Source organism: Lepus europaeus, chromosome 11 (genome assembly GCF_033115175.1).
Source record: "Lepus europaeus isolate LE1 chromosome 11, mLepTim1.pri, whole genome shotgun sequence".
Classification (NCBI taxonomy): domain Eukaryota; kingdom Metazoa; phylum Chordata; class Mammalia; order Lagomorpha; family Leporidae; genus Lepus; species Lepus europaeus.
The window spans coordinates 45,092,866-45,117,667 of record NC_084837.1 but is presented as its reverse complement, the minus strand read 5'-3'; the positions used below and the strand labels follow the sequence as shown (position 1 = coordinate 45,117,667).

The 24,802-nt window shown below is 37.6% G+C and overlaps 1 protein-coding gene across 1 annotated transcript in view; it reads right to left on the bottom strand.

Moving 5' to 3' along the window:
- PRKD1 (protein kinase D1) overlaps window positions 1–24,802 on the bottom strand; it is a 350,954-nt gene that overhangs the window by 38,840 nt on the left and 287,312 nt on the right. The window contains 7 exon segments of the mRNA XM_062205334.1: window positions 15,181–15,258; window positions 15,260–15,288; window positions 17,832–17,904; window positions 19,825–19,877; window positions 20,819–21,098; window positions 22,618–22,695; window positions 24,166–24,289. Of these exon segments, the coding sequence (XP_062061318.1) occupies window positions 15,181–15,258; window positions 15,260–15,288; window positions 17,832–17,904; window positions 19,825–19,877; window positions 20,819–21,098; window positions 22,618–22,695; window positions 24,166–24,289 (715 nt within the window).

Sequence of the window (24,802 nt, the reverse complement as noted above, 5' to 3'; positions counted from 1 at the left end):
ATTCACAAAAAAATATCACTTGAGTCCTTTTTATTCACGTATATCCATAAGCCTATCCACACACCTCTCTTCTTCACTTCAACGAATCTGGGAATGACTCAATCTAGTTTTAGATTGCAGAGTTGCCACAGATACATGAAACACATGATGACTTCTCTCCTTTTTCTATGAAAGGAGCATCAGCTATTGCAGGCAGAAGAGGGATGCATAGATAACAACATGTATAACCCCCGCCATCACCTCTCAAGTTGTTTCTAGCCTTTCTTGACTTTCCAGCATGTAGAAATGTTATAAAATGTGTGATATTTTCTACTCATCATAAGAAGTTCTTTAGATTAGTAGTATGAAGGGAAAACTATAAAAACAAAATTCATCAAGATATCGAGAACATAAACCACAGATTGGGAGAAAATATCTGCATAAGACACATATGATAAACAACTATTTTCGAAAATATATGAAGAATTCCTAAAATCATTATGAAAACAACCAGACTGAAAGGTGGGTCAGAGACTATGACATCTCATAAAGAACATAAGCAGAGAGCAAATATGCAGAAGATGTTCCACATGTTATATATTATGAAGGCAATACAGATTAAAACAATGAGATTACAATCACCAATATCTGGACTACTAATGATAACAAATACTGGCACGTGTGTGGAGCAAGAGGAAGGGAAGTGTCATTCATCAATGTGAGAACACAAAAATGGTACAACTACTTTGGAAGACAATTAAGTGCTTTCTCCTAAACCAAACATACACTTCACATAAAATCTAGCACTCATTCTTCTTGGTATTTACCTAAAAGAAACAAAAAATTATGTCCAAGGAAAACATGAGCGGTTAGAGCAGCTTAATCATAACTGTGCAAACTTGGAAGCAACCAAGGTGTTCATTAGTAGGTGAATGGACAAATTGTAATGCATCCAGGCAAGGAACTATTATTGAGTGATAAAAAGAAATAAACTATTGAGCCACAAAACAGTATGGGAAAAACTTAAATACGTATTACTAAGAAAGAAGCCTGAAAAGGCTACATACTGTGTGACTCCAATTACATGATGTTCTGGAAAAGATAAAACTATGGGGACAGTAAAAGTTCAGTGGTTGCCAAGGTTGAATACATGCAACACAAAGCATTTTTAGGGCAGTGAAAATATTCTATATGATACTACAATTAAGGATACATGTAATCATATATTCATCCAAACCCATAGACTGCTTAACACCAAGAGTAAATAAACCCTAATGGACTTTGAGTGATATGATCTGATAAAGGAGGTTCATCAATTGGAGAAAATACACCACTCTGTGGCAGATGTTGATAAGTGTGGAAACTATGCAATTGTGTGGGAAGGGAGTATATGGGAAATTTCTGTACTTTCCTCTTAATTTTGCTGTGAACCTAAAATTGCTCCGAAAAGAACCACACAAAGTCTTTAAAAAGCAACCCAAAATATCTAAAAAAAAAATCCAGACACTCTAATCCCATCATCTGTGTTCATATTGGAGATTTTTAAAAATGTGTTTGAAAGTAGAGTTACGGGAGTAGGAGGGGGAAGAGAAAGAGAGAGCGTGAGAGCAAGAGAGCAAGTGAGCAAGGGAGAAATCTTCCAATTGCTGGTTCACTCCCCAGATGCTTGCAATGACAGAGGGTGGGCCAGGCTGAAGCCAGGAGCCAGGAACTCCACCCACGTCTTTCACATGGGTGGCAGGGACCCAAGCTTTCGGATATCTTTCACTGCTTTCCCAGATGCATTAGCAGAGAGCTGGATCAGAAGCAGAGATGCCAGGACTCTTCACGGTGCTCATATGGGATGCTGGTGATGTCATAAGCAGTGGCTTAATCTACTGCGCCACAATGCAAGCCCCATAGACTGGTATTGCTGGCATTAACATCCGCATTATGGCTGAATCTGGCACTGTGACTTCTGAGGATAATGGTATCTATCACAAGACTTTTAGAAAGATCCTCACACAGCAAGGATCCTATATGCATCCCAGTATCTACCTCTTAAAACTCTCAACTAAGGCCAGAATTTCAAGTTAAATTTAAACAAACAGATGCACACCTTAAGAAAAAAAGTGGCCGGTTCCCTGGCTCACTAGGCTAATCCTCCGCCTTCGGCGCCGGCACACCGGGTTCTAGTCCCGGTCGGGGCACCGATCCTGTCCCGGTTGCCCCTCTTCCAGGCCAGCTCTCTGCTGTGGCCAGGGAGTGCAGTGGAGGATGGCCCAAGTGCTTGGGCCCTGCACCCGCATGGGAGACCAGGAGAAGCATCTGGCTCCTGGCTTCGGATCAGCGCGGTGTGCTGGCCGCGGCCATTGGAGGGTGAACCAACGGTAAAGGAAGACCTTTCTGTCTGTCTCTCTCTCTCACTGTCCACTCTGCCTGTCAAAAGAAAAAAAGCAACAAAGTCTACAATGATAGAAAACTAATGATTGTCTAACATCTTTAAAAAAATATCAGTGTTAGGAAACATTCCAGCCATCAAATATGACCCCTGCCTCTTCCTGCCACTACTGGGTTTGTGTTTAGTGGAAAGACCAGAATTAAAGTATGTCTGTTATTAAAAAAGAAATTAGAAATTGTATATCAAGCTGTTTTATGATATATAAAAGTTGAAAAACAACAGTGCATGTTTAGTCTGGTGGTTAACATGCCTGCATAGCATATATGACCGCTAGGGTTGATAGCAGGGTCTAGTTTCTGACTCCCGTTTCCTACTAATGCAGAACCTAGGACAGCAGGGATAGCTCAAGTAACTGGGTTCCTGGCACCCATGCCAGAAACCTGGATTGTGTTGTGGATTCCAGACTTGGCTCCAGACCAGGAGTCAACTGTTTCTCTATCTAGGGAATTCACCATGAAGCTATCTGTCTCTTTCAGTGTCTTTGTTGCTCGAATAAACAATTACATTAAAAAATTTTAAATTTGAAACATAGATCAAATACCTAATTTTTTACTATGTGGTATGAACTCATAGAGATGGAAACATATCTGGATTTTTTTTAAATTTCCTGTTAATATATCTGACGAAAACATGAATACAAGAATCGAATCTAGTATTGGCATTAGATTATTTTTATTAAGTGAAAGGCTGTGGGGCCGGCGCCGTGGTGCAGTAGGTTAATCCTCCTACGGCACCAGCATCCCATATGGGCACCAGTTCTAGTCCTGGCTGCTCCTCTTCCAATCGCTCTCTACTACGGCCTGGGAGGGCAGTAGATGATGGCCCAAGACCTTGGGCCCCTGCATCCACATGGGAGATCAGGAAAAAACACCTGGCTCCTGGCTTCGGATCAGTGCAGCTCTGGCCATTGCGGCCATTTGGGGAGTGAACCAACGGACGGAAGACCTTTCTCTCTGTTTCTCCCTCTCACTGTCTGTTAACTCTATCTCTCAAATAAATAAATAAAATCTTTTAAAAAAATAAGTGAAAGGCTGTAATCACTCCGAAGATGTGGACGGTCTGTATATGGTACACATTATTTTTCAAAATGTTTTTAATGAAGGAACATTCTTCCCTCCTCCTTTCATGAAGCAACCCTCAAGACTAATACTCTTTCAAAAAAATGTTAGGAAACACTGATTTAAAAATCACATTACATAACATTGAACTTATTCCTCTAAATATTCATGTGAATCAAATCCAATAAGTTAGCATGATTTACAATCTGTAGTTAAGGACGCCAAGATTCAGAGAGATTTACTGAAAAGTAGAAAAGTTTTCACTTGGAATTTGGCCTTTGGACACTATGTTTTCACTATGAATAACTTATGACCTATGCAATATCTGTTTGGATATTCTTCTAAACTTTCTTTTCCTTATAATAGAGACTTATTTTTTTCTATATGAGTATATACACAATCTATGGGCTTTATCTTTTCAAATATGCACAAGGCAACAAGATTATCCAAGAGCTGAGAAACATTTGCTGTCTAAGAAAGTAATCTCATGAAAATTTTTCATTCAAAATACAAAGAAATATTTGATGAAACAGGAGTATAGTAAACATATTAGATGAAACAAAAGAAGCATAAATCAACCTCTCAATACACACCAAAAGAGAAAGCACCTACATTTTGTGTATTTTTCTCTAAGGAAAGAACTGATTTCTTCAAAACTTAAAAAATGTTACCAGTTTGTGAAATTTTCCCAACCACACCCAGCAATATTATTCTTGCGTTTTCTCCTCACCATCTTCTCTTGATCATCTGTAAGATACACACACACACACACACGCATGGGCACATACACACACAAAAACACACACACTCACAGGGGAGAGGGGAGAGAATCTTGCTCCAGGAGGACAGATTACCACATTTTCATACAGAAAGGAATGGAAGTAAGGAATCATTTATTCTATTATTGGCAATTCTTTACCCCTCTAGTTCCTGGAGTCCTGGCTATATAATTGAATCAATACATATTTATTGAGTATCCACCAGAGGCCAGGCGTTATGTGAAGGGCATGTTCAGCTGCACCACAAGCAAATCACAAACCTTGCAATGATGAAATTGTTTCTCATATCTAAGGAATCCATTATCAAGTTATCTGGTTCAGAGGAGTCAGACTTACAACTCTGTGGCAGTAGTAATAACACCTAGTACGTTTGGCAGCTTTACTATATACCCATCCTTGATAAGAGGAACACAAAGTGATCACATTTGGTTCTTATAATATCTCCATGGGGTTTCCTAAATAAGCAGACTGAAGCTCAGAGAGCTTAAGAAATGTTAAATGGTACATGTAAGATTTGCATCCAGTCAGCTTAATGCCAGAACCCATGCTCTTTAACCGTGTTGTATATTGTTATAATTCTTGTCTTGGATTCAAGTCCACTTAGGAGCAGGTTCTGCCTATTATAATTATTACGTCTTGGGAACACTACTTCAGCCTCACCACTGTGATCTCACAACCTGTTTAGCACATTGTCTGGGTGCCTGACACTGCCAGCTGTCAGTTTTTCACCACAGTGTTCCCTCCTCCTCCAGGATCTCCACCTTGACAAGCTGCCTTGACAATTTGGGTTCCACGTATTTCTGCTGGGTGGGAATTCTCCTTTATTCAGCTCTTTCAGTTTCTGAGTTCATGGACAAGCACAGCACTCTGCATCACCAAGTCCTCTCCTCATGCTGAGGCTCCCCTGCCTTGGCAGGAAGCTCTCTCACAAGTTCTCGGCTTTCCTCCCAGCTCCAAATCCAGATATCTTCCCTCAGTTCCATCTTTTGAGCTTGTAATAAATGACTGGCTATTCCACCAGCTCTTCTTCCTCATCAAATAACAAGACTGTCTTATTAGAAGATAAAATTTAAGAGCCAGAATGTATTCATAAAAAGGTATTAAATTCAAAGCCTGAAAAAGAATTTAAGGAAATATAGTATGTCATTTCAGACAATTTTGTCAAATGTTAAGAGTATCTGCAATGTTCTTATTACTCTGCTAGGCATCATGTAAATTGAAAGAAAAAATAAAACATTAGTGGGGTCTTCAAACTGCAAGTGCAATTAACACATAAAAAGTATCCAATAAGTGTTAAAATGATACTGTATACCCAAACTACAAACCATAAATAGCAGCAGGTGTAGGAAGCAACACAGAGGGGACTGGTGAAAGATGGATAAGCTAAGTAAACCAAATTGGGCATCCAGGCTTGGAATTAAAAACTGAGCAGTGGGTAGAGGCTAACAGTGTAATGAGGGCAATGAATTGAAGATGATCAGTGTTGGGGAACAATGACTCAGTTGAATAGGAGACAGAGTCCAGCAAAATCACCTACATTGCTCAAAGCCAGGAAAAATAGAGGTATGATGAAGACGGTGAAACAATTGAGTCAGCATGCTAAGACACAAGTTCACTGTGGACTCTTCTGGTCACATTTCTTAGGATGAACCATGGAAAACGGAGAGTCAGGGGTGGCGCTGGGATTTGGGAGGGGAGTACACACAACTGACAGGGATATCATCTGTTGTAGCCATCAATTCATCCATTTCAAAGCCTGCTCTAGACTAGTGGAGATGAAAATGTTAAGGCTAAAGGCCACATGGGTTTGTAGTAAGAAATAATAGAAATAGGACATTTTGACTGTCATTTGCTGAAAATAGCCTTGTAAAAAGTTTCTTACTTTTGAACTTTCTTCTCTATACTACGTAATTCCCAAACACTTATCTGATCCTAAGATTTTTATCAAAGTGTTTTAATAATTTACAATTTCCTAGGCTTGATACATTCCAACTGAGTTGGCACACATCTAAGGTTCTCCATGAACTCACGATAAATCCATTTCTTGGTCTGTCCCATCACAGCAGACTCCTACTAAGGTAGGCACACTCTTGGAGAGCAGAGTTTTAAAAGATATGTGAAAATATAATTTTTAAAACTAAAATCTATTTTGTTTATCTATAACTCAACTGCCTAGACCAAGAGGGGCACCCAATAACTGTACTTTGAATGAAAGAGTGAATTGTAACAGTCCATGGATATTTTTCTACAATAGATCTGTCTGAGAATTTCTCTGTTGTCCAAAAATTCTGCATCCCTAAGTTTCCTTTCAAAATAATTTTTCTTTTACTTCCAAAAGAAAGGCATACACCCTTTTGAAAAGAAAACTTTTGATACAGGGGAAGAAAATATTTTTGGATAAAAAATAATGGGAAAATTTGAAACACTGTGTTGGTATGAAATGGATTACCCAAATGACTTGTGAATCAATGCTTTTGTAACAGTTCTTTTTTTGAAGATTTATTTACTTTATTTGAAAGGCAGAGTTAAAGAGAGAGGGTGAGACAGAGATAACTTCTGTCTGGTAGTTCTCTCCCTAAATGGCCACAACAGTGAGGGAGCAAGGGCTGGGCCAGACAGAAGCCAGGAGCTAGGAACTTCTTCTGGGTCTCCCATGTGGATAAAGGGGCTCAAGAACTTGGAACATCCTCTGTTGCTTTCACAGGCCATTAGCAGGGAGCTGGATTAGATATGGGATAGCCAGGACTCACACTGGTGTCTATATGGGATGCTGGCCTTGGAGGCAGAGGCTTAACCCACTATGCCACAGCACGGTCCTTAACTTATGTCTTTAACAAAAATATTTGAAAGGCACATACACACTAACATGCACACATACAGAGGCAGAGAGAGAGAGATATCCCCCACCCCAAATGTCTGTAACAGCTAGGGCTGTGCCAAGCTGAAACCAGGAAATGAGATCTCAATCCAGGTCTCTCATGTGGATGTCATCACCTGCTGCCTCCCAGGGTGTGCATAAGCAGGAAGCTGGAATTGGGAACAGAGCTGAGACTCAAAGCCAGACACTCTGACATGGGGTGCAGGCATCCAAAGCAACATCTTAATTGCTATGCCAAATGTACACTCCTGAAATGAATTTTATTAAATGTATGAATTAATAAAAATAATTCATAAGCAGAGAATTAAAATAACTTTCTGAAGTAAAATCATGAACGTTTTTCTTTTGATTACAACTCAGCTCCTACATATACAAAAAAGGAATAAATTATTGCTGAATCTGTCTCATGAGCAGTAATAATAGTCAACCACAAAGTTATGAATTAAATAAAAAACCAACCTGATTATATAAAAGTATTTCAGTAACATTGTATTTTTATGTCACATAAACATGGACTATTTATAGAATATCTTTCTAGAGAAATATTTTACTAACAATAATTATGATAAATTAACCCCGGAGAATGAATTATTTTAACACTAAAAATGTAGCCAAGTAACTATAAAAGTAGGAGCCGGTTAGAGTCTCAGCTTCTCTACTTCTGATCCAGCTCCCTGCTAATGCTCCTAGAAAAACAGCAGAAGATGGCCCAACCCTTGGGCCCCTGCACCTACATGGGAGAGCCGGAAGAAACTCCTGGCTCCTGGCTTCAGACCAGCCCAGCTCTAGCCATTGAAGCCCTTTGCAGAGAGAACCAGAGAATGGAAGATCAATCTCTCTCTCTCTCTCTCTAATTCTGCCTTTCAAATAAATAAATCTTCAACAAAATTATGAACAGGGGACCAAGAACATATATCTGTAGAGCAAGTGGAATAGGTTCAAGAAAAAGGAAAAGAAGTTGTAAAATATACTATTATTAAAGAAACGCCTATTCATTTTGTAAAATGGTTGATAAAGAATATCGAATGTCCATCACATTTAAATTCTAGTGGATACATTTATAGGAATATTTATCTTTAAATACAAACACTTTGAACACCCTGAAACTTTAAAATCTTTAAACTCCTCACTAAGTCATTTGGGATGAGTCTCTGTTGCCATAGTTAAGATGCTGCTTGGGACACTCATAGCCTTACCAGAATGCCTGGGTTTGAGTGCTGGCTTTGCTCCTGATTCCAACTTCTTGCTAATGTGTACCCTTGGAGGCAGCAGATGATGGCACGAGTGGTTGGGTCCTTGCCATTCATGGGGGAGACCCAGACTGAGTTCTCACTTCCAACGTTAGCCCAGCCATGGTTGTTAAAGGCATTTTTGAGTAAACCAGCAGATTGGAAGATGTCTCTGTCTGTCTCTCTGCCTCTCAAACAAAACTAAAATAAATGACAGAAAAAGTCCTAGCTTTCCACTTGAAAATACACAAGCACGTAGAAAGCTTTTCAGAATTCTTTTTGAGAATACATGGGGAAAATATTTAAAGATCTTCTAAAATTCTGTAAAATTTTCTACTAATTTTTCAAAGAATATTTATTTTGCTGAGATGGTCTCCTACCTAATGACTCTTTCTGCCATTGCTTTGACGATTAAAATCCTATATGAATCTTTCAAGGTTTCATTGGTACTCTATTTCTTTTTTATTTTTAAGACTTATTTATTTTATTTGAAAGGCAGAGTTAGAGAGAGGCAGAGGCAGAGGCAGAGAAAGAAAGGTCTTCCATCCACTGGTTCCTCCCCAAATGGACACAACGGCCAGAGTTGTGTCTATCCGAAGGCCAGGGGACAGGAGCTTCTTCCCATAGGGGTGCAGGGGCCCAAGGACTTGGGCCATCTTCCACTGCTTTCCCAGGCCATAGCAGAGAGCTGGATCAGAAGTGGAGCAGCCGGGACTTGAACTGGTGCCCATATGGGATTCCAGCACTGTAGGCTTTACCCTCTACACCACAGCGCTGGCCCCACCATATTTCTTTTTGAAATTCTCCTTGATTGCAACATCCAGGCCTTAGTCACAAGTCACAATTTCTTTTACTACGGTTCTCAGCTCCTCTGACTTGCAGCTACTTTTATCTAACCATCCAAGTAGATTACAAACATGTTTAAAAGTTTAATTAATTTCTCTATGGTCCAGAGGCCCAGAAAATTGCTTTATATAAAGGAAGGAAATGCTCCACGGGTGGTGTTGGGTGACTCAAAATTTTTATTAATGAAGGAAAGGGATTCTTGACCCCCAAAACTGGAAGAATAACAACAATTTAGGTGAATCAAGGTTAGTGAAAAGTTTCTTATGGGGAAGGGCATTAGGATGAAATGTTTGGTTTTAGGGCAGGTGCTCTGGGCTATGAGTGGCACAGCAGAGATGTCCTAAGGACAGAAACTGAGACTGAAGTGCCTGTGAAAATCAGATCTCAACAGCTCTATTAAGGAATGGCCTGCGAAAAGATGACAGCTGAGTCTTACAACGGATGGCTGCACTCCAAGAATGAGCTCTAAATTAGTCTAAATCATTTAGATGGATGGAGGGAAAAGCTCAGGAAGACAGTGGGAAGAGCTAGCAGGGAAGGAGAAATACGAAGTAGGCATGAGGGTGAAGCAAGGAGAGAGATTTAAAAGGAACAAAGAGTTGACACTGTTGAATGATGGTTTAGTAGAAGTAGAAACCAAGGAATGTCACAGAGTCATTTCTTTAAGAATGTGTGTCTATATTTTATTTCTCACTCATGAAATTCATGTATCCCCCCCATATTTTGTGGTCTATAGTCAGTCTTTCTATGATTTCGAAATGCTTCCCACACATTGCACAATATACATGAGACCTAGTATTATTCCTTATATAGAGAAATAAAAGTTCATATCAAGACAAGGAGAAACACTAATAGCGTATCAGTAGAATTAATTTATATGACTTATTCTAGAGTTTTTAGTGCACTCTGATAATCAAAACTACAAATTCACTTTTACAAAACAAGCAGTGGTTGATGAATAATACTAATAAATTTATTATACCAATATTATTTATGTATGGTTTACACTTCAAGGTGTTCCCAAGATACAATTATATAACCTTATGAAGATCCTTCTTCTGTAATGCTCCTACCAATAAAACAACTATATCTTAATTTTTAATTTATTGACATGAAAGAATTCAAATAACCTTATAAATAGAATCTCTTGAGAATTTTATGAGCAAGTTTAACATATATATTACTTAATATCCCTCTGGAATATAAACAATAGTTATTTACAGATAAAGAAAACAGAGCTTTTTAAATGGCATAAATGATATGCCACAGGATTCACAATTGCTTTATTGCCAGCTTTTCAAAAGAATCAAAAATACCTAAAGAGCTTAGTTTTCCAGTGCTTGAATTAAGAACTTGGGAGGTATTCACCCAAGTTACATAAGGGAAATGAAATGGAAAGTAGGGAGAATTCTACTTTTACTTAAAAACCTGTATTTGTATAGCTTTTAAAGTTTTCTATCTACAAATTAAGGTGCTTTTCAACAAAAATCAGAATTTGTCCAGAGGATGTATAGAGGAGGACTTTCTTTCATCAGCCATTTGGACCCACATGATCCCCTCCTGAAGAATCAGAAGTGAGAAGGCAGAACTTATTTATTTATTTACTTATTTTGACAGGCAGAGTGGATAGTGAGAGAGAGAGACAGAGAGGAAGGTCTTCCTTTTTGCCGTTGGTTCACCCTCCAATGGCCGCTGTGGCCGGCGCATGGCGCTGATCCGAAGCCAGGAGCCAGGTGCTTCTCCTGGTCTCCCATGCGGGTGCAGGGCCCAAGCACTTGGGCCATCCTCCACTGCCTTCCCGGGCCATAGCAGAGAGCTGGCCTGGAAGAGGGGCAACAGGGATAGAATTCGGCGCCCCAACCGGGACTAGAACCCGGTGTGCCGGCGCCGCAAGGCAGAGGATTAGCCTGTTAAGCCACGGCACCGGCCAAAGGCAGAACTTATTAAGGCAGAGGATACCACATATTTCTGGGTGTCACTTTTATATCCAGAGCCACAGAATTTTGTTCTTCAATAAAGGAAAATCTTCCTCCCATTCAATTGAGTTCAATCATGACTTTTCCTGAATATATCAGCTGCCAGGACAGAATTTCCAATCCCAGTCTTATCCGCAATAATACTTTGTCCTTTCAGGTCCACAAAGGTGAGTTCCTCTCTTAATATAAAACGAGGACTTTTGCAAAGCAAGCTACATATAATCCTTCTCAACTAACCAGCCAAATGACATGAGTAGCAATGAAGTCTCGCCTATTTGTTACATGCTTGGACACTATGTATGAAATCTTATAAGATGGTATTCATCGGTGCCATCAAAGATGGAGGTACCTTTCTCCAAAGGGAGGAGAGAACTTCCACTTTGACTATGACCCTATCGGAATAAGATCAAAGTCAGCAAACTCTAAAGGCTTCCATAGCCCTGGGAACTCATGACTAGAGCCTAGGGAGATTACTGACGCTATAAACAAGAGTGTCAAATTGTTAAGTCAGCAACAGGAGTCACTGTGTACTTACATCTCATGTGGGATCTGTCCTTAATGTGTTGTCTAATGTGAAGTGATGCTATAACTAGTACTGAAACAATATTTTTACACTTTGTGTTTCTGTGTGGGTGCAAACTGATGAAATCTGTACTAATTATATACAGAATCGATCTTCTGTATATAAAGATAATTGGAAATGAAAAAAAAAAACCTGGTGTTAAATTGGAAATGGCATAGAAAATTAATTAATTTTTAAAAAATATCATGTAGGATCTCTGTCTTTAATGTGCTATACATTGTTATTTAATGCTATAACTAGTACTCAAACAGTATTTTTTCACTTTGTGTTGCTATGTGGGGGCAAACTGTTGAAATCTTTACTTAATATATACTAAACTGATCTTCTATATATAAAGAGAATTGAACATGAATCTTGATGTGAATGGAAGGGGAGAGGGAGCGGGAAAGGGGAGGGTTGTGGGTGGGAGGGAAGTTATGGGAGGGAGGAAGCCATTGTAATCCATAAGCTGTACTTTGGAAATTTATATTCATTAAATAAAAGTTTAATAAAAAAATAAGATGGTGTTCATGTATAATTTTAATTACTCACTCAACAAGTATTGATTAGACAATATATAAAAGCAATAATTTCTGGGTTTTGAGGATATAACAGTAAACAGAACAAAGATATCTACCCTCTTGAAATGTATATTCCAGTCAGAGTTGGAAGTGGGGAGAAGAACCACAACAGATATAATACATATAATTTTTTCATCAGAAAGCACTAAGTCTTTCAAAAAAAGAAAACAGGCTGGGGTAAGAACGGAACAGAGGTAACAGGGGCAAGAGGGTCTGAGTGGACTGCAATTGTAGATAGGGGGTTAGAACAGTGCTTATACTGCTGAACTTCACTGTCTCTGTATACTAAATTATAATCTTTCCCAAGAAGCTGATATATCTGACAATGGTAAAAAGGGTATAAATAAGTTTTTCTTATATCTTTGTTTTCAGATGGAGGACATGATGAGTTTTCCATTTCTGATTAACATTTTTAAAATAATTAGCAATTTTATAAATTATGAACTATTGAACCCAGAACCTATAATTAAAATAAGCCTAAAAAGACTCCTTGAACAAGTGACATGATAGAAAATTTGATATGTAAATACATTGAAAACAAAAACTAAAGGTGATACAACTTAAAGACTCATGATAGCAAGGATGTGTTTTTCTTTGTTCCTGCTGTTATCTACTGGACACAAAGAAATGCTTAGTTTATGACAGAGACTTATATTTAATATATACTAGTTTGGGGGCCGGCGGCATCGCTCACTTGGTTAATTCTCCACCTGCGGTGCCAGCATCCCATATGGACACTGGGTTCTAGTTCCGGTTGCTCCTCTTCCAGTCCAGCTCTCTGCTGTGGCCCAGGAAGACAGTGGAGGATGGCCCAAGTGCTTGGGCTCCTGCACCTACATGGGATTCCAGGAGGAAGCACCTGGCTCCTGGCTTCGGATCGGCACGGATCCAGCCATAGCGGCCATTTGGGGGTGAACCAACGGAAGGCAGACCTTTCTCTCTGTTTCTCTCTCTCACTGTCTAACTCTATCCGTCAAATAAATAAATAATATAATATGATATAATATAATATAATATAATATAATATAATATAATATAATATATACTAGTTGATGAATGAAACAAAGAATGATTGGGGGGAAGGAGGACATGACATGTGATGAGGATTTTTTAGATTTCAGAAACATATCAAAGATGTTTAATCTCTTGATATGCTTGAGGCATAGAATTTGACTTTTGGCCTAATCAAATTCTTTTTATAAAAATCACCATATGGAAAATGTTTCCGCTGCTATATGTATTATATCTGAGTTGTTATTTGAGTCTAATATTTTAGAAGAGGAGATAGGAAACATTTTATGCTTAAGTGTATTTTATTTTTCTATCTCTCTGTAAAGTCAGCAGTGATAACTGTGTTGATAGACATTGGAGGACCAATTAAAGGCCCAGGCACCAGAAAATGAGACTCTTAACAGTCTCCTGCAATTGCAGTAAGATGCGGAAAGATGTAAGCAAGTTAAGCAAGAAAGCCTCTCGTCTTGTGTCCTGTCTCTGGCACCCAGGCTAACTCTGTAGGCTTCCTCTCTGCAAAGGAACTTGCCTTCAGGAGTCTACGTGGTAGAGCAGCCTGGAGGGGCAGGAGCCAAGTTTGGAAATCGTCATTTACTAGATTTGCAGGTGTTAGTTGCAATTCAGTGTATACAAGTTAAGAATAATCTTTAAAAGAAAAGCTTTTTGGTAACTGATTAGCACGTGGTAGCTAAGCCATGAATACATCCAGAGATCCATGGTTAACTTCTTCCCCCATAAAAGCAGAGATCACTGATAATCCTTGCACTGCACTGGTTGTTCAAGGGCACAAAACACCATCTTTAGAAATTCTGAGTCCCTGAAAAGTCTTTTTCTTTTTTTTGACATGTGTAGAAGGCATTAATTGTTGGTTGTTTGTAAACATGGGCTCTTTTAGTGTAGAAATCTTATCTTTTTAAACTTACCATAGGAAACGCATTACATGACACTTAAAGGGAACAATAAATGAAGACATACAATCTGTTTTCTTTGGCTATCAAGAAGCAAAGGAAAATTCAATGAATTATGAATTAGAAACTATTATCAGCTTTTATCAGTAGAAAACTATGGAAGTCATGTAAAAATTGGCATTTGTCAAAGGTATAAACTCTGTAGACCTGAAAGCTATGCCGATCACTTTTAGCAATTATGATCAATTCAGCAAGCAATTGCTCAATTTCCCTTTAGTTCACACACAAAATAATTTGTAATGATTACAAAAATGATATATACCACATAATAGCTTCTACTAATTCTGATTTTAAAAAGGAACAATTACAAGGAGACTTCAAAAAATTTGTAGAGAATGGAATTCAAAGATAAGTTTATTTTGGGACAAAAAATTTTGACACTCATGCACATGGACTTTTGGATATCCTCCCACATTAATGAGAGGAATTAGGTGATGTGCTCAATATTAAATGGAAGGCTTACAAGGATAGGCAAAGAGATTAATAAACTCAAGATGATCTGATTACAGACATCTTACTCATGTACCTGATATAATGACAGTGACATCCCCAATTCATATAATTATCACAGCATAAAGGAGGAATGTTCAGGTCATTTGTAATATAAAACAAAATTGTCTCAGTATGTCCTCTATGAGCAAATGCTGAAACGTTTTCCATTTAATGAATATTCATACCTAGAGTTAGACGAAGAACTGTTGCCTGTGCTCAGGACAGATACTACTCAGATAGTAGTTTCATGCTTGATCTGTCTTTTCAGGTCTTTTTCAGTGTTCCTAAATATCTATGCCATATATGCTTGGGTAACAGTTCTTTGCTTTTCAGAAGAAAAGGAGGGGAATTTACAGTCACCAAATGAGAACCAAAGAATACCTGTAGAATTGCAACTTCATTACGAAGCTGGCTTTCTTGTTTGGTTGGAAATCTTAATTTGTCAATGATTTTAATAGCTTACATCTCTTCCTGTTTTACGATGTTTTCCTTTAAAATAAGAATGGGAAACATTAGCATAATGTTATTAAAATCATCTATATTAAATAACATCAAAATGTACAAGGACATTTACAGGGAACAATAAAAATGTTTCATTGAATATATTAACATTTATGAAATGTTATGAAAGGCATTGACTTAGATCCATGAAGACTTCATTTTTTAGTTCCATCATTCTGAATCAAATGTGTGCTTTAATGTTAGCCACGATTTAGAAAACAACAAAACTGGGGCATAAAAAGCCTGATATTTTCTCATAAAAATACATGTTTTGGTGACAGGATATCGAGCTAATTAATATAGAAAGTATTCATCCAACCAGCATAAATATTCTCCTCAAGAAAATATAATTTTAAAGTCCTGTGAAACTAATGTTACAAGGGGAGGAATTAAAAATTTGGCTTTGTCAGTTATTAGCTTTGTGATCTTGAGCAAATCACTTAATCATTCTGAATTTTATTCTTTCTTTTCAACAGTGGGGTTGCTGTGAGGATTCGATGAAAGAAGGAATGTAAAGTACACAAGATGCCCAGATAACACTGACATTCAGAAAACATCAGCTGTCATCACTGTCATTCTTATCTTGACATGACAGGCTCTCTACATAGATCACACTCCATTTAATTCCCAGAGCAAACCTTTAGGAAAGCAATGGGGCATCCTCAGGCTCTTACTCTACACTACTTTATTGCAGTGGTGCTGCACAGAACGTTGAGGTATCAGCAAAGATGTAAATTCAAAATGAATCTGAAAATTAAAATGAAAAATGGATCTAACAACTCACAGTTTTGGTCACTTACAAACTCATTTAAAATTCTATCATTTCAACTTCCGTTGTCCATCTAGCAGTGTTCCTTCAACACCCACCCACTCTCAGCATTCCTTCTGACTTTCAGATCTTTCCATTCAGTACCACATTACCTTGCCTTTACCTTCTCCACTTCCTTAGATTCACTGCCCTTTCCCCCTCTGCCACTCCTTGACTCACTACAATTTCGATTCAGCCATTTTACTGCAACTGTTCTCAAGGCCACAGCTACTCTGTCACTGTTGTACCGAAGCTCTCTTTTGAGACTTTGTTCTCATCTGCTTCATCCCATCTGTGTTTAGTCTTAATGTCTCTGTCTTTGTTGTTGAGTTCTCTTCCTATGCCTGGTCCTTCAAAGCTGGATGTAACAAATTACCAGGCACCTGCTGGTCTCTCTAACTTATCTGACACTGTTGTCTCACCTCCATAGCATGTGCACTTTTGTGTATTAATACTACGCTCTAGCTATCATGATATTTTGAATGTGATTACTACTCTGTAGAATTATAATCTAATACTTGCACTCCCCTATTGCACTGCTAAGCATTAATTCACAGCTCAAGTGTTGCTGATTCACTGATAGCTTTTTGTTTTTTTGGAAAAAAAAATCATTGAAGCAGTTTATAAGGATCAAAATTAATTTGTAAAATCAAGTAGAGGTTACTTAGTTTTTAAATAGAAAGATATGCTATCAAACAATGATAAATAAAACCGTGTGGGGCATTGTGATGACGTCAGAACACTCAGCTTCACAAAAAATGACAATATTTTAACTGATATCAAAGAACTGATAATTATGTGGCAGTTTTTTAGGGCTGGTTAAGACATTAATATTAAACATCACTTAAAGGCTTAAAAATATGACTGAACTGGCCAGAATCTAAAACAGCAGAAGTTAAATTAATGAATTCACCAAAGGCTCAGCAATAAGAAATAGTGGAAAGCTTATTATTTCACTGAAAAAATAAAAAATTTAATGAAAAAAATACATTTAAAAAATATTAGGAAGTTACAGGATACTTTTGCCTGAAAAGTGGACTTTAGAGTTCTAAACTAATATGATGAAAGAAAAGAAATTGATTTCGTTGCTTCCTCAATTTTTTGTCTAAATAACTGAAATTGCTTCAGTAATATGTATAGAGTATATTTAAGCAAATGAAGCTTTCCTTGGAGTAGAATTCTTTCTTTTTATAAACAGAAAGACATCAACTTTACAAATAGTGATAATCTCAAAAGAATTTTTTTTTTTTTGACAGGCAGAGTGGACAGTGAGAGAGAGAGACAGAACAGAAAGGTCTTCCTTTTGCCGTTGGTTCACCTTCCAATGGCTGCCATGGCCGGCGCGCTGCGGCCGGTGCACCGCGCTGATCCGAAGGCAGGAGCCAGGTGCTTCTCCTGGTCTTCCATGGGGGTGCAGGGCCCAAGCACTTGGGCCATCCTCCACTGCACTCCCGGGCCATAGCAGAGAGCTGGCCTGGAAGAGGGGCAACCGGGACAGAATCCGGCGCCTCGACCGGGACTAGAACCCGGTATGCCGGCGCCGCAAGGCGGAGGATTAGCCTGCTAAGCCACGGCGCCGGCCCTCAAAAGAAATTTTTAAAAAGGTAAAACAAAGACTCACACATGTGTATATAAATATAGGTCTTAAATCTTTTTATCTTTTTCTTGGAAATACCAGTAGTTAGGATATTAAGGTAACAAAATGTTTAATGAATGGACCTACCTCCATAAACAATTCCAAACTGTCCAGAACCCAGTACTTCATCAGGGAAAATCTGATATACTGTGCTGATGTCCTGTTGGTACAAGTCCAAGGAAAAACAAACATGAGGTGGCAAAGACAATAATCCTAAGAAATAATATAATTTTATAAAGTATTAAATCTAGCAAAAATAATTAAATTATAATTGCTACATGAATCCCATAATAGTCAAAATATATTTTATATAATATAATATTATAATGTTTTGCAAACTATTCTGATCTCAAATACCACAGATTTTCTAATGAACTATCATGTAAGTTTCAATAGAGAAGTAAAACATAAAATAATACAGTATAATTTATTATAAGTATTCAAGATAGGATCTGTTTATTGAGATTCTTATTTAGAATATTATTACATAAGCATGGATGCTAATTACATGTCGGTGTGAACCCTGATTTCTACCACCTCACCCTTTATCACCTAATCCAGATGAGCCTGAACTGAAGAAAGAGAAGACTGGATCACTCTGAGTGACCCCGATACACTACAAAAGAGTGACAACCCATTCTAAAACTCTCATCTGCAAAGTGGCTAAACTTTTCCGTTTTTATCACTTCTTGGGTAAAAAGGTTCTAAACGTACACTCTTGTCTGAAGTGACTGCTGAATAAACCATGGTTTATTAAAAAGATGACGGTCATCTCATGAGAACCAAGGTAATACTTTTTACTTTATCTATCCCTACCACATCATATTTTCTGCTTATCCTCCACTCTTATACTCTTTGTTATGTCATAACACACACACATGCACACACACATACACATGCAAAGACCTTCAAATCCTATCCTTCTCTCATCCTATTTCCCTGTCCTTCCATCTAGAAAACAACTGCGAGTTATCTCCACCCTGTGATCCTTCAAAGTGTCCAGTGTTGCTTGAAGACAACAGAGCATATTAATTCTTTTCTAGTATTCTGAATTCAAGCTATTCCATTGGGCCACAGAAATTATTCTTTAAGTCTTCTTTGAAATTCAATGGCCAGTAGTCAGTGGTAACTGGACAGGTTAGAAGGACCTCAGAGCTACCTTGAAATTTCAGAAATTTCAGAAAAGCAACAGTACCTGTTGATATCTAGACATCTAGACATCTACCTTGTGATTGACAGCACAAAAATCCAACTCACCCTCAGCATGAAGTTAGTCTAATTCTCTCTAGTTTATTTTTGGTCTTTCTGTTTAGTTTTTGCCAATCTAACAAAGGCTGTAAAATTTAGCAGTGAAGAATATAGTTTCATGGAGTTTGTTCTTTGAAAATAAAACTCATAGCAGTGTAAGTGAGGCTGTAGAAGGCTTTCTTTTTGTCACAGGGTATAACAAGTGAAATACAATAGAAGGCCTGCGTCCCAAGAATGAGGCAAATAGTTGCCACAGTGAAAATGGGCAACAAATAAAGCAAACATATGTCAGAGTCTAAAATATTTCATAATATTTTTGATTTCTCTTTTTAAAAAATTGAGTTCAAAGGAAGGAGATATGTGATCAAAGTGTCTAGGATGCTGAGGTCTTCCTTATGGGCATAAGTGAGAGTAAGAGTAATTGCAATTATTTCTCTTATAGCAGCATTCCTGGGTGGCAACCAAGGAGTGAGAACGATGGCATTATTTAAGCTGATATGTAAATCAAAGAATTTATTTTCTTTTAATTGTGTATTCATTTTACTGTGGAAAATCACCCATTAAAATTCTAGTACCAAAAAGGAAAACATGCAAAAAATCAATAATGAAATAATAGCCTGCCTGAGATGAAAAATAGATTTTAACATTACAGATTAATTAATATAAAAATCACTAAACAAGTCCATATAATGTAATTTTTCTAAAACATTAGGGAAGAAAAATATTCAAATAGATATTGTTTTATTTTTAGAAGTTGCTGCATAATTAAAATATTCTATTTTATATGCAATAATCATACTATAACATTTTATGTCAGTAGGTACATACTCACCACATTTTCTTGAATCTGGCAATTTGATACGGAAATGCTCACAGAAACATCTCCTGGAAATGCATGTTAAAACACACACACACACACATACACACAAAGTCAATAAGAGAGGTAATGGCAAAACAAGTACATACATGCTAGCCAATTATGCTGTAGGACTAGTTTTAAATAAATCATACCAATTAGATTTTCAGGGGAAATTTCTATTAGACTATTGGTATTTGAAAAATATTATCTTGTCAGTATAGAGCTTGGAATCAGAAGAACTAGAATTCAAATAGTAGCTTTGCTACTTTGCAGCTCTGCTGTAAGCTGAGACAACTTAACCTCTCTGGAGACTGATTTACTTATCTGCAAAGAGGCAAATCATTAACATCTACCTGTTGGGGTTATATTAAAATAGAGGTCTCACATAAAACACTCAACACAAAATAAGTATATGTATTCTATTGATATGTATGTTGATTGTAGAGATAAATAAAAATGTGATAGATCAGCATGTAACAGACTATTAGATTGACAGATTGATCATAGACTTTGTGAAATTTACATCAAATGTTCATACAGATATTCTTCTAAAATTTACTTTTAAAATCCATCCTTAATAACAGAACCTGGTTGTTTTGTCAAAATCTATCTCATTTTACTAATGAATAGAGATTTCTTTCTGGGACAACATTATCAATAGTTACTATATACCTTCACATCCAGTGTCCTGCACAGAATGCCAAGGTGGACAGTTAGGGGGCGATATATTCACTCAGATTTACAAACAGCAAGACTCTGGCATTGTAGGTCGATTTCTGTTGACCAGATTACCCCATCCATTTACGACATGCAGCTCTAGAGATGTATAATTGCCCTGATATATCCATGGTTTATATACACTTGTTGGAACTTTAATATAAATTATAGACAACAAAATAAGACAATTAAATGATTGTGATATCCTAGTATGAGGAGTAACTTTCACTCAGACACTACGCTCACTCACTGTGAGAACTGTTTCCTGAAGCCACAGATGAGCCCTTGGGAATGACAGGCATGAGGGCGTGCTGGATGGCCACCTCCCACATTCTGGCCACGTCTGTGCCAGTGCCACTGGTAAGGACACTGTTATTTGGTGGTGGGCTGGAAGGGTTGACCACATTCTCCCCCACATAATATACTATGTTCGCTGTAGTGATTTCAAAACAATGAGGATTGGCCCCATTAGGTATCAAAGCTGACTCTTTTGCTGGTTCCAGAGATAAAATTTCAGATAAAGGAATTTCCTGTGGAAGAAAGAACATGCTAGCTGTAGTTCATCAATTGTGTGTAATCTTACAAATAAATTTGACTATAGGAACACGTGAAAAATATTACAAATAGGCATTGTTTATATAAAATAGTCAAAATTCAAAAACACTCTTACTACAGGAAGCTTTATCATCTCATTTTTTCTAAAAAAAGGGCTTTTTTTTTTCTTTTCTATGTTCACATGCCAGGACAAAAGAATGGTGAACAATAGCAATTTTGAGTCTTCATCAAAATCCAAGATAGCAACTATAAATGATAATTTTTATCTCTGAGATAAAATTACAACACTTTTGAAAGGCATCTGGTTATGCCTGGCTGTTCTTAAATTTCAACTATTCTGTAAGGCACTGAAATGAATCATCTGATTATATTATGTTAATATAAACACATAGCCAAGTGGACGGTTTTAGTGAGGAAAATCACAAAGGTGAGTTTCTAGAGTGGTTTGTTTTAACATTTAAAAAATGAAACTATATTTTTCCCAGGAAGTACTGAATGACTAGGAAAAACCTTGGCAAACAAAAGTTTTAACTTAAAAATGATGAGGCTTCCTTTTTCTCGGATGGCTGTATAAAGTGCCATGGACAATCAAATCAACTACGCCCAAGTCACATTCATTCTGAAGGATAAGGTGCCACTGGTTTTACTATAAACTTCTTTTGAAGTTGTTTCTCTGGGTGATTTATTATGTCACATCTGTGTTATTTAATGTAGTGGAACAGAAAGACAACTGCTGTCACATATTATCCAAAGGGAAGTGCTTCTTATGAATACTAGCAAGCACAGAGAAATCATATAATGCTTCCTAACCTCCAGTGACTTGCTGGATGTAATGGATCTCAGGATTTTACTTTTTGCTAATCCGCTGTGACCATGAATTTCCTAGTTAAATCATACTTCTCTGCTGAAATATTTAACTATGCTACCCCTCCCTTGCCTTCTCATGAGCCCAGAAACCCTCTCCAGGGAAATGTGAAATTCTCTGATGAATCAAGATGTCACAACCTGATTCACAAGAAATTTGCAAACTACTGAGAGGAAAAAAATAATCTCTTGGAAGGAAGCACAAAGAACATCAAGTCTGCTAAATGTATTTCATATTTCTCATACTCTACATTCCTGTGAGAATACAAGAAAGGACATGAGACTCCAATCAAGAAAGAGCCACCCAGGGCTGGTGTTGTGGTGTAGCTGGTAAAGTCGCTGCCTGCAGCAGTGCCTGCATCCCATATGGGCACCCGTTTGAGTCCTGGCTGCTCCACTTCAGCTTCCCGCTAATGCACCTGGGAAAGCAGTGGAAGATGGCCCAATTTCTTGGGCCCCTGCACCAGCATGGGAGACCTGGAAGAAGCTCCTGACTCCAGGCTTTGGTCTGGCCTAGCCCTGGAAGTTGCAGCCATTTAGGGGAGTGAACCATTGCTCCTCTTTTGCTCTATTTCTGCTTTTAAAATAAACAATATAAATATTGAACACAAAAGAAAGAGCCACCCATACCTTGTAGTATCTGCTTCCTGTGTCATTTTGGAAAAGAGTAATACATTTGCTGTCCAATCTCCAATAGTGCCGTTTCCGCTGAAACACAAATTAGATCCAGGATCTTTAAAAATCTTCAAGAAAATATCCAAGATTCATAAAATAGATACAATTTCCCAATTGGCACAATTTCCCAGTTAGCACAAGGGAATTGATGATGGAAAGTATGTGGGTTTTAGATCATGCAGACTCACAACCAGTCTCAACTTCAGAAATTGTCTATTTGGCAAAATGCATCTGAATCATGATATAATAAAGAAGGTGGCATATTAGTGCCAGTAAAGTTATTACGGTAGCTAATAAATACAAATTAACTAACACACTATTTTAAAATTAGCTTCATAATGAGCTAAAGGTGAATTTGTAGTCTGTAATACAACAAATTTTCAAAGGACAGATAATATTTACACATGATTAAGATTTTAGAACATAAGAAATGCCATGAGATTCAGCCAGGTATTCTGATTTGTGTTAAGAGATGGGAGAAACTGGTTATTAAACACAACTCAAGAATATTTTGTAGGATGGGAGGGTTTGCTCCATGGCATCATCTTAACAAAGTCAAGGGAATTCATCAAACAACTCTACCTACTCTGAGTTCACAGAGGACACAACTACTATGATTTGCTGACCAGATTCTCATTTATTCCAAGTATATCCTTCATGATTTTAGGGGGCATGTGTGTGTATTTTCATCTTTTTAGACCCCAAAGACCTAATATTATTTTTGGTCTCTTCTACCACCAATCTTAGACCAGCTAAATGCATTGACTATACTTTATATATCTTAGATATATTTTTATGATAAATATTGTCATGTCTAAGAAGAAACAGATGATGTTTGACTGAGTCCTACAGTAACTGTGTAAGTATCTCTCTAGCAGAGAAGGATGATGTTATAGATAGATCAGTGAGGTTTAGGTATCTGTTTATCTAAAGAGATGATATGGATTACAGAGATAGGAGGAGATACAGAAAGCACTACTAGCCAGCAAGAAATCAGCCTATCACCAACTTCCGAGGTTAACTTTGAAATGTAGATATAGTTTCCTCTCTCTTACACATGTACACAAAACTACTTCATTGACTATTAGGAAAATTTGGAGAAGTAAACAGATCAAAGTATATGATTACTACATTCCTGAATGGGTCAATTTTAAAATGAACACTTAATTTAATAATTTAGGAAGTGTGCAATATTTATTGTTACTCTCCCCCACTAAAATTCAGTGTTTCTTTTAAAATTCTAAGTCTCAGAGAAGTGTTCAGAAAGTGTATACTGTGGCTTTTGTGACTGCTACAAGACAACAGGCAGGCATTCAAGTTGTTTACAGGTCATCTCAAGCAATTGAAGTAAATGATTCTCAACTCCATCTGACACCCTGATCCAAAGTCATGGTTGTGCTGTTTTCTCCCAGAACTCAGACATTCCACAGTCCTCACAGGTCTGAGCAACTCCTCGCCTTAAAGCTGTCACGATAAGAGGGGACGGTTTGCTGTGGATCTTACCAGTGTGTCCTTGCTGGTGTAGTGGACCATCCAGCCCTCTTTCATTACTGTGCTGCTTTTCCTCTTCGTGTGCTTCACAGACTGCACTACCCTCATGAGCGGGATATTGTTGCTTGTTGATGGACTTGAGAAGTCAAAATATTTTAGGAGAGAAAGGTTTTCAGATACAGATATTCTTTTCACACATAAAGCCTTATTTCAGCTAGTCCAAAGTAGAAGTCAAAAAAATTGACAGCTCATTTTTAGTGAAACCCATTGTTAGAGCAACATGGTTTAGAGAACGGGTGACTGAATAGTCACAGGCACTTACCTACCTGTCCAAAAAATCCCCAGGTAGGGTAATCAGTACCTTAGTTTCAAGGCTGAACCATATGGTGTTCAGTGTTTAGGAAAACACCAGGTATATTACTGTCTCAGTGTTCCAAGGGCGCAGTATACAGACTCACACATGAAAATGTATTTACTTACTTATTACATGTTACAGGCACAGTATCAGTCATTTAAATATGCATTTGTTCATATACATTTTAGTCTCTCAGCATACTTTTAAAAAAACTAGAATATTTCATTTAAATTATTTTTTATGGGGCTAGTGTTGTGATATATTGGGTTAAAAGCCATCACATATGACTGACTT